Consider the following 16592-nt stretch of genomic DNA (forward strand, 5'->3'; position numbering starts at 1 on the left):
GTGTGTCAGTGCTTAGAAATCAGAAATCCTTTATTTGTCACACAGCAGGATTAATACAGACAAAAGGTACACATAGGCAGGTTTGGAAGAAGTAAAGGTTGCAATATTCAAAGGTATGCGTTCAAAATGATGTAGAAGTACACGCGTACCAGCATCAATGTATACTGAAAGTATCAAAAGTGAAAGTACTCTAAATGCTTAACGGTCCATTCCAGAATAATATTAAATTGCTGGATTACGATGTAGCTAGGAGAAGTATTAAGATGCTTTACTTAAAGGTCACCTATCATGCTATTTTTAGGCAATAGCATAGGTTTCAGATATATACAAATATATAAAAAACATGTCTATGAAGTGTTTTGCTCAAAATACCAAACAGATCACCCATTCTAGCCATGCCTCATATCCCTCTATTTCACTTCCTGTTTCAAAAGTGCTGATTCGGGTATAAAGCTTTAATAAATTGATAAAAGAGGAGGGGGCGGAGCTTATGCGGGACCCGGCAGCTACCGTCTAAACTAAATGCTGCCGTGATGAAACGCCATATCATGGATTATCAAGGATCTGAAACAGTCTGGAGCTCAAAGGCTTTCTCTCTTGCCGGTTACACCACAAGGTGAGTTCCTTCCTGCTTCTTCACACACATGCTCTCCAGCACAGGTTAGCTCTGAGTGTTAGCGATGCTAATGTAAGCACCGACCATATTACGTCCAAAACAGTCGGGCATTGTTTCTGATAGCAACGTTTCTGATTGGGCCGTGGGTCCACATTTCAGATATTACGTCATATCGGGCGCACATCTGGATCAGCTCCGTTGTTCCCCGTTTTTAGAGATTTGGGTACGGAGGGAAAGAGAGAGGGTTTTATTTCCTGACGCTGCGTGAGTTCCCCGACGCACCGGGGACACATGGTGATGTATACAACACATCAGAAAGTGCATTTTGCACGATAGGTCCCCTTTAAATAAAAGTACATTTATGTCAAAATACTTAATTTCAAGTAAAAGTCCTGCATTCTGAAAAGTGCAGGAAGTGTTGTCAAGAAATTGTAACTAAAGTATAAAAAGTGAATTATTCTGCATGATAATGTCATCCATATGTCATATCTTATTATATGTGTGGCAATATTAGATTATTACTATTAGTATATTGGTATTATTCACTGTTGTTGACACATTACGGTGTTAAAAACGTTTTGTAATATATTGCATAGTTGCTTTTCGGTACCTTAAACAGTCAGAGATGCTTTGTGTCTTAAGTGTATAAATAACATGTGAAATATTAAGCTCCTTAATCAGTCATTATCCTTCAGCTCGGGGATATGTCATGCCGGGTGAGCCTGTTCACACATATGAATTGTTATTGATCAAAGTGACAACGTCAGCAGGAAAGGCCAAGGTTGCTCAGCACACTTCATCGGGATGTGACGGAGCCGTGCTCGTCGTGTCACACCATGCACTCAGGCATGCAGGCTCATTATGAGATGAACGTTATTAAGCATCCAGAAGTCGTGTTTCCTCAAACTTGTTCAACATCCTAATCAAAATATTGCCTTAAGCTCATTACTCCCGATAATATGCCGATGACCTACGACTAATTATCCTTGTCCCATCTGCGCCCTTCTTCCTGCGTGATTGAAGTTATTATCAAATCATTCTTCTTCTACATGTTGGTCTAATGGGATGTGTTCACTCTTCTTCTCTCTTTAATCTTTCTACACAGTCCTCTTCATCACATTTTCTAGGATTAATAGTTAAAAGAGACTTATTTGCCATACATCTATGGAGAGCAGTGGCGAGCCGTCAGGGCCCTCTAGGCCTCTGTGAGAGCCTAAGATATTTAAAAAATCCGTGAACACATTACACCCGTCCTCATCAAGCTCCACTGGCTCCCCATCCCCCAGAGCATTCAGTACAAGATCCTCCTGATGACGTACAAAGCCCTCCATCACCTGGCCCCATCCTACCTGACTGACCTCCTCCACAGACACACTCCCACTCGCTCCCTCCGCTCTGCTACCGCCAACCTCCTGTCCCTCCCCACCCGGACCAACCTCAAGTCCTTGGGTGGCAGAGCCTTCTCCGTTGCTGCACCCCCCCTCTGGAGCTCACTACCCCAATCCATCAGAGATTCTTCCTCCCTCACAGCATTCAAAACATGATATTTGATATACTTTATTAATCCCCGTGGGGAAATAGTTTCTCTGCATTTGACCCATCCTAGTGTTGGGAGCAGTGTGCTGCCAATTTGAACGGCGCCCGGGGAGCAGTGTAGGGAACGGTGCCTTGCTCAGGGACACCTCGGTAGCACTTGGTCTTGCCGGGGACTTGAACTGGTGACCTTTCAGTTGCCAAGCCAAGTCCCTATCGACTTCGCCACCACCGCCCGACTCCAAACATCACTCAAAACCCACCTGTTCAACACTGCATTCAACCACTGACCACCCCCCTCCCCCTATTTTCTGTTCTGTTTATCTCTATCTTGTTTTCTCTTGTCTTTTTTTCTCCTCTTAATTATCTGTCAAAGCGTCTTTGAGTTTCATGAAAAGCGCTATAATAAGTCTCATGTATTATTATTAAAAAAAAAAAAATTGAAAACATAAAAAAAAAACGTTTTTTTTTTAATATTTTTTTGTTGTTACATTTTTAGTTTTACCAAAATAACATGATTTAATTGTATTTAAAATAACATTTCCAAAGAAATAAATCCTTCGAATCTGCCTGTTCAGTTTCTGTTGATGTGTGTGAAGGGTTAAATGCCGTCTCTGCGAGTTATGTGAAGACGGGAGAGCTTGTTGGTCCCTCTCTACATTCACAGAGGGCCCGCTAGAGCAGGGGTGCCCAACCTTTTTTGAACCGAGAGCTACTTTTAAAGTTGCCAGTCTGCCGAGATCTACCAGTCCAAATAGAGAGGCGTAGCCATTACTGACAGCCTACTACCAGGTAAATACACACTACTTGTATAAAACTGACCTTTAATACTCCATAAAATACTGCAGATCCTTTATTTTACCTCTTTCTAATCTACACACATACAAGTATTTAACTGAAGTTACACAACAGTGTTGTTGATACAGAGTTGGAGTTTATTCACACGTCACTACAGTGGGTAATGTTTAAGAAACATTGAACAGTGCTGCCACATATGACACAGGAGAAAAAGAAAAGACTCTGAACCCTTTCTTTGCCATTATATAAAAAAGTGTTGCTACAAAAGTATAAATGAGGCTTACTAATAAGACAACTCAGATCTGAAGCTACACGGGAATCTGCTGCCAAAGTGCAATAAAAAATTAATAGAATCAAACCCTTTTTTTGTTGCATTTTAGTCGAGTATAAAAATAAATGCCTTTTAAAATAGGATGCCAGCAACACTAGTTTCTTAACCTGAATTGATAATAGACTATAATCAATTTAAGTTTGCATTCTTATACCATTTTGTACAATAATTATAATGAATAAGTTCAAACAAATTCAAACTTACAGCTGATTAATAATGGTATCTAACTTGAGTCTTTATTATATCAAAAACCTGTTGAAATGCTTCTGTTATTTTTACTGTGCCCCAAAAAGCGCGTCGGCAGCCTCCAAGAAAGCTTCTTTCACAACTTTGCCGTCTTTGAAAGACTTCATGTGTTTCGCAAGAACGTGACTGACACGATAAGATGCTCTGGTAGCAGCCTTGCTCTTGTTGTTGGGCCTGGTGAAAATGGACTGCTGTGCATTTAGCAGTCCTCTCAGGCCCCTCCCCTTTTGGAGCGTAGGGCAGAGGGAATTCCGTCTCGTAGCGTTTGAGCACTGTTTTGAAATGCCGCTCCTAAATTACCCTTCTTCGATAAAGCCACGCTCGCAGTGCAGACGAGACAGATGGACTTTGAATTGGAATAGATACAAAAATGATCATCCTCCCACTCGGAGTGAAAATTATATATTTTGGGCTTTTTTGCTTCTGCCATAATTGCGGTCTTATTTGTGTGCAGACTGTCACTCCTGTTGACACGGAGAACGTCAGCGAAATAGTGCCCACTGTCCACCAGCCACGCCCCCACACATGGGGTCACGCCGGCCAATCACAAAGCTTTGGTGCGTTCAAGTGCATTATTCTGGCAGGGAAGATTATGTTATAGGACATTAACGATAAAACAGAATATTGTTGTTCTATTTTTAGACCCATCTCGCGATCGACTGGGAATCTCGCTGCGATCGATCGGTCGATCGCGATCGACTGGTTGGGCACCCCTGCGCTAGAGTAACTCAACGAGAGAGTAATGTCAAATGACAGTACAATTGACCAATCATATCTTCCCTCTAAATGGGCGGGCTTTATTTTCGCGGACTTTATGACAAGTTCCGCCCGCTGTGAGGTATGTGCAAGTGGTGCAGTGACGCGTCCTAAAACCCGGAAGTAAGCTGCGCTCGGATTCCCTCGACAGAAGGCAACAGGATTTCTCCAGAGGGTTTTGGAAAATAGCTGGAAATAAGGTCTGTGGAAAACGAACCTGTTAGATAAATGCACGTTTTGTTCAGCCGGATAATATCCACATGTCTACCCTACTTTTATTATTTTCGAGTCATAAATCTAATCGATAGATTTATGATCGATAGATTTATGATTAGCATAAGCTCGTTCATGATGGCTCAGGGGGGGTCAGAGGGCCGAGCTATAAAAGTCACGGCTCGCCACTGATAGAGAGTCATAACGTTGTGTTCCTGGCCTCGGTGCAAAAGGACATCATTAACAAAAAATGCAGCAAGATACAAGACAATACATATAGCACAATAATGCAATAATAGACTTGATATATCCAGCAGTAAAATAAATGTTTCTTTACATGAAGTCATTGCCTTTCATCTTTTGTATTCAAATCTCTTTTATGTGTCCACTAAGTCCTCTAAATCCCGTGTTTTAAGATATAGGATAAGAGACATTTTATTGTCATACATCTACAGTGCAATAAAAGCATTGCATCAGGGTCCCAGTGCACACACAAAGAAATGAGCATAAGTTGCATGCTAGTAAAATATATATATAATATACATTTAAAAATATAGTGCAGTAAGAAACATGTAATGCAATAAAAACACAAAAACAATGCATATTAAGTAGCGTTAATACCGGTGGTGCAATACATGTAAAACAGTGTACTGTGCAATAACCCTTCACACTTTTATTTAAATTGAATTTTCCATTCTTGCACACTAATGTAAATAATATCCAATTGATATTGTGTTAGCTGTAATTTAGCTTTTCAATAGAGTTCATATAATCAATATATTTTATCTTCACGGTCAGCTTTGATGTTTTCACTCTTTTAGCTTCTATTTTGAGATGTTATATTCTATAATTGTTGATTTTCTACTCTATTTCTAACTATGTGCAATACTCAGTACTCTGCTGCAACAAAAACTATTCTCAATTGGGGATTCATGAAGTACATGTTATCTTATCGTTATCTTATAACAACAGTAAAAGCAGTTTATGTTCCAGCAAGGCAAGTTTATTTATACAGCACCTTTCAACACAGGGCAAATCAAAGTGCTTTACAAAAATGAAAGACGTTAAGAAAATGGCATTTAAAAACAGTCTTTAAAAAGCAAAGATAAGTAAGTCAGTGAAGGCCACACACGTTTCTTTATGCACTTTGTAACCTGCTGCTCCCTGTTTAACCCTTAGATGCATAAGTGGGTCTTTGTTGAGGCGGTGAAGTGGTTTCCTTGAAGTATCTTTGTAATTACATTTTTTGATCATTTCATATTCCAGCGATTCCTCAAAAAACATGTTTTGGATATCATGCCATTCAAATTTGAAATTGTAGTTTTTGTATTTCTACCCCAAGCTTCCATAAGTGGGTCAAAAATGACCCGCATGCATTTCCTATGGGATCCTACGGGAACCTTTGATTCTTATCACCTGTTGCTGTCAGGACTACATTCACTGTAGACCACAGACGACATCACAAGTGGCACCTCTCAGGGAGATTATTTTACACAGCACTATCTGATACCTGTCAGTATAATAATAATAATACATTATATTTGTATTGGGCTTTTCAAGGACTCACAGTCGCTTTACAATATAAGGGAAGGTTAGGGTGGGGGGTGTAGGACTATCAAACTTGATCAACCGGCATGGATTGATGGGGGGGGGGGCTTTGAGTAGACAAGAGGAGATGAGTTTTGAAAAGGGACTGGGATACCGTGAGGGTCTCAGAATACCGGAGATCTTTGCATCGATATGTTCAAAACGTTTTTTTTCAAAATGTAAAAAAAAAATCTGAAATTATAAATAGTGAAAAATGTAATATAAAATATTTCTAGTGTGAACCAAACTATAATACTAAATATTATACAAGTGATTTCTCTTTACCAAAATGGCATGAAAACACACATTATTCTAATACGGGTCCTTTTTGACCCACTTATGGACGAGAGTAGCCACTCGGGCATCTAAGGGTTAACAGTGTTTTGAGCTCAAACCCACGTTTCTCTTGGTAATAACAAGTGCCTACTGACGGTAAGTGTGGAGCAACATGTAAAATGTCAGATTATTGCTTACCTTATTAAACAGTTCCATCGGTGGGATCTGGAGGCAGCCGCAGTTTACCACCTTGACTTTGTTTTGGTCCACCAGCACTACGCCCAAAGGTCACAGGCGCATAATGGCTGTTTACTGCTGTGAAAATACATATAGTGGAAATGCCATAACATTATTATCGCAGTATTTCATCAGCCGCTGAATGTCCGTTAATGTGAAACACTGATCGGGGCTCAGGACTAACGCTCAGACAGATTTACGATGGTTGGTGATGGATGAACAGAGGAGCCGCAGAACACTCATTTAAGTTGAATAAGTCCTCCGAGGTTATACATTAAACACATGTTAATCCATCTGACTTTTAGCCGAGCTGCCACTGATGGTGACGATGAGGATATTGAGAATACTGCAGAAGGATGTCTTTAAATAAAAGATCACAGTAATATTCCTCCATTTTAAACTCTTAGTCATAGATGCCATTTTGTAGCTGTCATTGTAATCATTGCATTCTTTCTATATATTGATTGTTGTTGTATGAAGTGGTACAATGCACACATAGCTTGATATTAATATCATACAATAATCTTTTACATTTTTCGTACAACTTTTCTATAATTTCTGTAAATGAGAAAGTAACCTTACTCCTGTAATGACTTTGAGTCTGATTGGCTGGGCGGGTTGCAAACCACGCCCCGTCAAACTCCCAACAACTTTTGTGAACCGCCATTTTATTATCCTCGCATTAGCATTATTAGCATTAGCATTATTAGCATTAGCATTAGCCCCGCGCAGAAACGCAGAGAGACTAACTTATGGCAACACAAGATAAAACATGGGAGCGGAGGAGATGAGGAGGTGTCGGCGTTCTGGCCGTTTACTCGGAAGGCTTCAGTAGAAGCTGCTGGGACTCCCAGCAGCTTCTACTGAAGCCTTCCCCAACTCCGGGGACTTCCAATATTGTGTATTCGTATATTGTATATATCTTATATATATGCTAAGGTCCGCTACTGACACGATAGCAGTCATTGCGTGCTCATGTGTAATCAAACCCATGATACCAAAATCTCAGTCCAGCCAGGTGCCCAAAGTTGGCAACCCTGGAATATCAATGAAAATCCTGTCTCTTGAATAAAGCTTATGGCTAGATTTCCTGTCTTTATTTGAATTTAAAATGCAGCCTTAAGTAGCATCAGACACAGCACCCTACTGTGAGCGCTGTCTCTTTCTAAAAGTCTCTATCAGAGCCATTCAACGTCACTTCACCCGCACAGCTGCACCAGAGAAGACTTTCGCTCCTCTTCCTCAAAATGCAACGGATGCACTGCAGTCCGTCCATCTCCTCCTCCCGGCTATCCAAATACTCCCAATTGACCCAAACCGCAGAATGAGCCCCGTGAATACAGGGCTTTCATCTCGGCCCGGTGGAGACACAGGGCTGCTCTGTTGAGCTCTCGGTCGGGGGTTAACAGGACCTTTGAGCCAAGTCGACCGTCTCCAGGACATTGACCGAAGACGAGTCTCGCCCCCTGAGAGGAAGTCTACAGATTATTCAAAATGTGTGGAGGAGGGATCTGTGCTGTCACGGGGAGTCCTCTGTGGAGCTTTGATGGATTTGACAGAAAACTCATTGCAAATTAAATCACTTTAATTATCATTTTGGTGCAATCATTTTTTTTGCTTTCCGTCAGAATTGAAGCTCGTATGGAAGCGCAGACGATGAGCTAATCCTCCGTACTTTGTTTACTTTCGCACCATCAAATATAGTAATTACATCTTGGATTTGAGAAATGCATTGCTTCGTTTGTGGGTCTTCGGAGTCACCGAGCTATGACCTGTCCTTTTTTTTAATCGAGGGAAAAGTGCAGTAAGCCGGGTCGTGCTGTGAAGTATTTTTAAAAGCAGGGAGTTTCTTTGGCAGAATATCAAAGGCAGAATCCGAGGGACGACTGCGTCTCGCATCAAGCCTTCTTTTGACCCCGAGCTGCTTCTCAATATGTGGTTTAATAATGTTATAAGCAGACACACAGCTGGATGTCCGGCAGAGACAACAGCCACTCGAACTCCATTTAATAATCCAGTTGTAGTTATTGCTTTGCTGTCAGGCTGCGTCTCTGTGTGTCTTCGTGTTGCTAATGATTCAAAATGCGTCCTCTGATTACGTTCTGTGCTCCTGAAGGTTTGCTCGTATCGCAGTGTGTGTTTCTCAAAACAAAACATAATGAGATTGGGTGTTTTTTGCTCATTTGCATATTGGCAGAAACAAACAAAACATTACCAGACCTCTCCGGTTTGCATTTTGATGTTGCCCTTTGAAACGCGGTGCTATATTTATATGCAGGTGTTTTTACAATGAGGAGAAATGCATCTTTGTTTGTGTTTCTTCGCTCAAGGGGAAACTCATTTTCTCCATGTTGTGTTTTGGCTATACCTGTCAGCTTCTGTTGTTCCTCCTTCCTGTCTATCTGTTGATTTCCTGGGGTTAAACTCGGGTAAACATTCAACGCGAATATCACATAATTCCATTTGTATTTGTTCCGTTCACGGTGTGCACAACTTAATGTATAACAATTACTTACAGAACCGTACCCGAAAAGCAGCAGGGAGAAGAAAATAATCTTATATTACCTGCCCTTTCTCTGTCCTTCATATGTTCTTATTCACAGCCAATCATAACAGTGCCGTAGGAAAATAAGAGAAACACAACAACTTAGAAAAATAAAATACTTAGTTCCCACTTGACAGTTAACGGAAAGAAACGAAACACCAAAATGATCATTACTGCATGTGTGAGTTTCCCCTTGTTAGAAGAAAATCTCCCTGGTTAAAGCTTCAACCTCAGGATCCATGTATCTGTGATCCTCTCCAGAAGGGAAGGAGTCATCACATACAGAGCATCAGCTAGTTCCTGAGCAGTGTCCTTCACATGCTGATATCAAGAGAGGGAGTTACACAGTCACAAGATGGAGGAATAGGAAGCAGTATTCAATGTTTACTTCAGATTAGCCATGTATTGATTATCCTCTCAAGAATGGAAGTAGTCAAAAAAAAAAAAAAGAGAATTTGTTAGTATTTTCCTCAAAATTCTGACTCTCTCAAACATCTAAAAAATCTTGACTTTTTCTCAAAGATCGGAAAAAATCTGACTTTTAATAATCCCTGGTCCCCGGCTTGAGCTTCAGCCTCAGGATCCATGTTTCTGTGATCCTCTCCAGAAGGGAAGGAGTCCTCACATACAGAGCATCAGCTAGTTCCTGAGCAGTGTCCTTCACATGCTGATATCCAAGAGAGGGAGTCACACAGTCACAAGATGGAGGACTAGAAAGCAGTATTCAATGTTTACTTCAGATTAGCTCCACGTCAGAAATGAGCATGCTTGATGTCTCTCTCCATAGAGGCTGAATCATCATGTTAATCATATAGCTATCATCTGCCTCAAACCGTCCTGATGCTCTTCTTGTTTGTAGCCTTTATTGAACCAGGTGAAGCCCCTTGAGATCTCTTTTTCAAGGGTGACCTGCAGGACATTAGTTACACATGTAACATAAAAACAACAGAACAACAATAAGGACGACACACAACATTATGTACAGTTTACAGACTCTATTCACAGTGACAGGTACCATGAGCATCAGACAGCATGGCACCCAGCCGAGTTTCAGAGTGATGCAGGGGAACCAAAGTGCTCAGTTTTAAACAGGTTTGCAGACTGTTCCAAGTTAGTGGAGCTGCACATCTGAAAGCTTTCTTCCCTGAGACAGTCCTAGCACTTGGCACATTTAATAAAACAACATCATGAGATCTCAGGCAGTACGTACTTTCAATTCGCCGAGAGATCAGAGAGCAGATATAAAAATGTAGTTTACCCAACATGGCTTTGTAAATGAAAGTGTACCAATGACTGAGCCTCCGTACAGTTAGTGAAGGCAGACCTGCCTTGGTATACAGGGTACAGTGATGAGTAAGTGCTTTACAGTTAGTAACACGTCTCAGAGCGCTGTGATACGCAGCATCTAACTTTTCCAGGTAATGGGCAGGTGCATTCATATAGACCAGATCACCATAGTCCAGCACAGGTCAAAGGTCACAGAGCCTTTTCCTGGCCTCAAGCGAGAAGCAGGACTTGTTCCTGTAGAAGAAACCTAGCCTCACCCTCAGCTTTTTAAGCAGATTAGTGACATGAAGTTTAAAAGAGAGACAATCATCAAGCCAGATACCAAGGTATTTGTAACAGGCAACAACTTCAAGTCTTGTTCCTTGCGTAGTTACAATATCTAAAACAGGCTCTGGTGTCTTTTTAGCTTTTGAAAAGAGCATTACCTTGGTTTGATCCACATTTAAAAGAAGCTTTAATTCAGAGAGCTGAGTCTGAATAGTGTTAAAAACAGCTTGTAATTTAACAACAGCCTCCTTAATGGTGGGACCTGCACAATACATCACAGTATCATCCGCATAAAAATGTAAAGTAGCTTCATCCACATGTTCACCTACGCTGTTAATATATATGGAGAATAAAAGTGGTCCTAAAACAGAACCTTGTGGTACACCATTAGAAATGTTTAACCACTCAGAAGACAGTCCTGTCTTGACAGTACATTACTTCTAGGTAATCACACATCCTGTCATGTTCTCAGCTACAGTTGGGATGCCTTTGCTATCACGTGTACTCTGATATTTGAGGAGTACATTCAGGATTTCCCCCTAAACTGCCCTCCCTCTCTCCTCACCCTCTTTTTCTCTGTGTTGCAGCTGACAAATTTGACGGAGATCCACGATCAGATCAGCGGGATGGCTCGGTGTCCGTACAACCCGCTGCACAACTCCACCGCGCTCATCACCTCCAGCGGCGAACTCTACGCCGCCACCGCCATGGACTTCTCCGGGCGAGACCCTGCCATCTACCGCAGCCTGGGGGGTCTTCCTCCTCTCCGCACCGCCCAGTACAACTCCAAGTGGCTCAATGGTAAGGGACTGTCCAATGTGTAAGCATCTGAAGTTATTACCCTATCCGATAATAATCCAATGCAGAGATAATAATGTAATACAATACATTATTTTATATATTAAATATTTATATATGTATTTTTATATAGACTTAAAGTTAAAACCGGCTCTTTGAGTGCAACCATAATGCTGATTTGGCCCTGATGAAATTGAGTTTGACACCCCTGCTCTAGGAGGTACTAACATTCACACACATTCACACGCCGTCGGCCATCGGGAGCAACTCAGGGTTAAGTATCTCGCCCAAGGATACATCGACATGTTGGCTGCACGGGCTGGGATCGAACCCACAACCTTCTGGTTGAAAGACGACCGCACTCCCTCACAGCCACAGTCGCCCCAGAGAGAGACACCCCGTGCAGCAGTGCTTCTCTCCTCGTAGCAGCACCACGATAGAACTGCTTTATACCGAAGGACATTAAAAAGAAGTGAACTGAGCATTTCTCATCAGTATCCTCGAGTTCGCCGGCGTTCTGATACAAGAGAGATGTCTTTTTATGTGTGTCAAAAACGTACAGCAAAACTGACATCTTACAAGGAGGCCAGATATATAAATATATATATAATAGATATGTTATATGACATGAATATGTGCTTCTCTCCTGGGTGCAGGGTCGCCCACAGTAAACCAAAATACATCAAAATAGCAGCGCAAACACTACTAGACACTTAACTACAACAACGATGTGTTTTGAAGAATACATCGATACCAGCACACGTAGAAAACACCATAAAGCAAACTTTGTGATTTGCATGTTGCTTCATCAGATTTGCTTTGTGTGCTTTAAATAATCTTAAATACTTTAAAGTCACAATTAACACACACCGCGGCTGCTTACAGGAACCCGCAAGCATGACCACATCACACCAGTTCTGGCTTCCTGTCCATTTTAAGATTTGTTTGTTTTTAAATCTCTTAATGGGCTGGCCCCGGAGTACATAATAATAATAATACATTGCATTTCAAAGCGCTTTTCCAGGTGCTCAAAGACGCTTTACAGTGGTGATAAAACATGATAAAATAGAATTTAAAAGTTATTAGAACAAGATAAAATAACATTTAAAAGTTATTAGAACAGCAACACAGCATAATTCACAGATTAAAAGCCAGTCTGAAGAGGTGTGTGGGGGTCAGTGCAGTCTCTGATGTGTTGGGGGAGGGAGTTCCAGAGGGTGGGGACATCTCCGTCCTCTTACAGGTGTACACCCCCTCAAGGGCTTTGAGGTCGGCTGATCGGCTGGTAGTCCCAAAAACAAAGAAAAGACCCGGGGAGACCGAGCGTTCTCATCGGTAGATGCCCCCCCCCCATATGTAAAATTGTCGCCCACTCTTGAAGCTCTTAAGTCCCGCCTAAAGACCCACCTCTTTTCCCTCGCTTACCAGTCAGTCTGAGCTGTGTCATACGGTCATACCTATGTGTATGCTTTCACTGTCTGTCCACAGCCTTTATGTGCCTTTTATTTATTCTTATGTGTGCTTTTATCTTTTCGTGTAATATTATATTTTATTATAATGTTATGTTCATTGTGAAGCACTTTGGCAAACCCTCTGTTTTTAAACTGTGCTATATAAATAAAGTGGATTGGATTAGATACACACCTAACAATTCAGACAGCAGTGGAAGAAGAACTCAAACTCCAGTCTGTCACTCAAAATGTTCCGAAAGTAAAAGTGTATATACTTATAGTCGCTCTCGTGCACCGCTGAGAATAAAATAATGCATTTCCATTACGGTGTATTAATTATAATGTCCTACAACAGAGTACACATGTTCATAAGATAACACAGGCTTCCACCATATATAGGATTCATGATAATGTAATTATTAAATACCATGAAGTAGATTTGTACGTCACCCTTCACAGCTCTTGAACTTGAGCGCTGCAGCTTCTGGTGATTCACAGCTCAATATTTAATCATGGCAGATGTGTGTCTAACACGGGAGTAAGAGAAGACCCTCTCCCTACACTTTCTTCTGTAGCATCTTACCCGTTCAAACTACTTCTAACGTTTCTAAGCAACGAGCAAATCTTTACATTTACCCCGGCTTTTTCTTTGAGGATTGTGACTTCGTCAGAAATCGACGTCTCCTCTCGCTGGAAAGTTCAGACTGGAGAACTTCAGGGTGTCCGGCGGTTCAATCGGCGTGTTGTCAGCAGGTGACTTTTATCTGATTCACATTTAAGCTAAATTGAAAAACTAAATTAGAAGCCTCCACATGCATCGCATCGCGGCAACCTTCTGGGAAAAGGTTTAATAACTAATTGTATGGCGAATTGATTTTTCTCCCTTCTGTCTCCCACACGCACTGCCCTCCGAAGGTGCAGAGGGGAAATGAGGAGGGGGGGGGGGGACACTTTCATTTAATGGAGAATTAAATCACTGTCAGAGAGAATAAAGTGTGCGGTTTACATCCAATAATGTCACACATAAAGATGGAGACGATGCGGTGGAGCTGGCGTGTTTCAGAGCTATTCTCACCCTAACCTTTGGGATTGGGGAGTGAGCAATGAGTGTTCTTATTACGGCACCATGCCATTAATAACATGGCCTGTGGTGTGGGGGCCTCTCACACACACACACACACACACACACACACACACACACACACACACACACACACACACACACCACACACACACACAAACACACACACCACACACACACACACACACACCACACACACACACACACACACACACACACCCACACGCACCCCACGCTCTCTCTCTCTCTCTCTCACACACACACAAACACACACAAACACACCACAACACAAACACACCACAACACACACACACACACACACACACACACACAACACACGAACACCCACTCTCTCTCGCTCTCTCTCTCTCTCTCACACACCACACACACACACACACACACACACACACACACACACACACACACACACACAAACACACACAAACACCCACTCTCTCTCTCTCTTTACATTACATTGCATTTAGCTGACGCTTTTATCCAAAGCGACTTACAATAAGTACATTCGACCAGACACACACACACACACACACACACACACACACACACACACACACACACAACACACACACACACACACACACACACAAACACACACACACACACACAACACACACACACACACACACACACACACACACGAACACCCACTCTCTCTCTACACACAAACACACACCACACACACACACACACACACACACACACACACACACACACACACACACACACACACACACACACACACACACACACACACACACACACACACACACGCTCTGAGCATTAAATAATGTTTCTTCTTCCTTTCTCTACTCTTCATAGTTCGTGACCTCTCCTCAGTTTTTAGTTTTTCTATCTCGTTGTATTACTCCCTATGTTTGTCCTCATGAGTCCTACATTGTATGGTGTTTTATGTTATTGTTGTATTTTTAATGTATTTGTTTGTATATTACACTCTGTCGTGTCTTTTCATAATGTTCCTGTAATTGTATTTATCTTTTTAACAGTAACCTAAAACACCGATATAAAACGAGTCAAATCCACATCAAAGATCATGTTTAGATGAACAGGTAGTTATTAAACGGGTTGTTAAATGTTATAATGCCACGTAAGATATATTTATTTTAGCTTTTTAAGCATAATTAGAGCACGGAAGCTTTAAACATGACATTGGATCTGTGTAATCCAAGCTATAAAATATTGATGGTCCCTAAGTGAAACAAAGAAAGGCATTTTAATTATTATTTAGAGTCTCAAATGTAAGCCCGATTCAAGAAGGAACCTTGTTAACTAATACAATATATTTAGTTATATTGTAATATGTGTGTGACTTTGTTAAAACCAATTATAATCTTAAATTTAAACTTTGATTTGATGTTTTCTCCCACCGCAGAACCCAACTTCGTGTCCTCCTACGATATCGGCAACTTCACGTACTTCTTCTTCCGGGAGAACGCGGTGGAGCACGACTGCGGCCGGACGGTGTTTTCCCGCGCAGGAAGAGTTTGTAAGAACGATATTGGCGGACGCTTCCTGCTGGAGGACACGTGGACGACCTTCATGAAGGCTCGACTGAACTGCTCTCGACCCGGAGAGATCCCCTTCAACTACAACGAGCTGCAGGGAACCTTTTACCTGCCGGAGCTCGAGCTGCTGTACGGCATCTTCACCACCAACGTGTGAGTTGCAAAAGCTCAATCGGTTCAATTCAAAGTGCAATCGTTAGACAGGACGAGGATACGTGCGTTGTGACTGGAAAGCCACGATGGGCGCTCGACAATAAACAGGTAGCATTCATAACTCTTTACTTACATGTCCAGAATATACCCTGAAACTAATCTGCTTAATGATCCCAAAACTTCATTATATTTATATGTATACAGCTCTATATATTAATAATTGTTTTTTCAAATAGTAATGATATTAAAAAGCCAGATATATGCAAAGAGCAAAGGGATAGTATAAATAAAATGCATTTCAGAGTAAATGAAACTTGTGAAAGCCCCTGTCCCACTGTCCCGAAATTGAAACCAGATGGACACGCGCATATGGAATTGTGAAGATGGCCCCGAAGCCACAACATTTAATTTTCTATTACATTTAAGACTGCAACGAAAGTAACAAAAACAATTATGTTAAAGTACTATGATACTGTACTGATATTTTCAGACTTTCTTCTTTACTTTCTCCGTCTTTATATGTCGAAGATATTAAGTTTTCTCCGTCATGTTGTTTCCATAGCAACAACAACTTCCTGTCAACTCGCCTTCAAAATAAAAACAGGAAGTTAACCTAAATTACATTTAAGACATACAACTGCAACGAAAGTAACACAAACAATGTAATATCCTTTTCAGTTTCACTGAACACAAATTGGGTTATTTACATAATATGTTTACATGATTTTGTTCAAAAACAACCAGATGGACACACGATTCTTTCACACACACATACGGGTATCGGGCCGAGGGCGACACCGTACTTCCGGTATCCGCCGTTGTACGCGAGGTGCAAGCAGCCGTACACCGTCTAGGTGTTGCTAAGCTTCCTGT

The 16592-nt window shown here is 41.5% G+C and overlaps 1 protein-coding gene across 1 annotated transcript in view; it reads left to right on the forward strand.

Annotated features, from left to right (window-relative positions):
- Window positions 1–16592, forward strand: part of sema5a (sema domain, seven thrombospondin repeats (type 1 and type 1-like), transmembrane domain (TM) and short cytoplasmic domain, (semaphorin) 5A) — a 193603-nt gene that overhangs the window by 70430 nt on the left and 106581 nt on the right. Inside the window, exons 6-8 of the mRNA XM_071206974.1 lie at window positions 1903–2082; window positions 11280–11493; window positions 15434–15719. Of these exons, the coding sequence (XP_071063075.1) occupies window positions 1903–2082; window positions 11280–11493; window positions 15434–15719 (680 nt within the window). The remainder of the gene's footprint in view (window positions 1–1902; window positions 2083–11279; window positions 11494–15433; window positions 15720–16592) is intronic.

This window comes from Pseudochaenichthys georgianus, chromosome 20, assembly GCF_902827115.2.
Source record: "Pseudochaenichthys georgianus chromosome 20, fPseGeo1.2, whole genome shotgun sequence".
Classification (NCBI taxonomy): Eukaryota; Metazoa; Chordata; class Actinopteri; order Perciformes; family Channichthyidae; genus Pseudochaenichthys; species Pseudochaenichthys georgianus.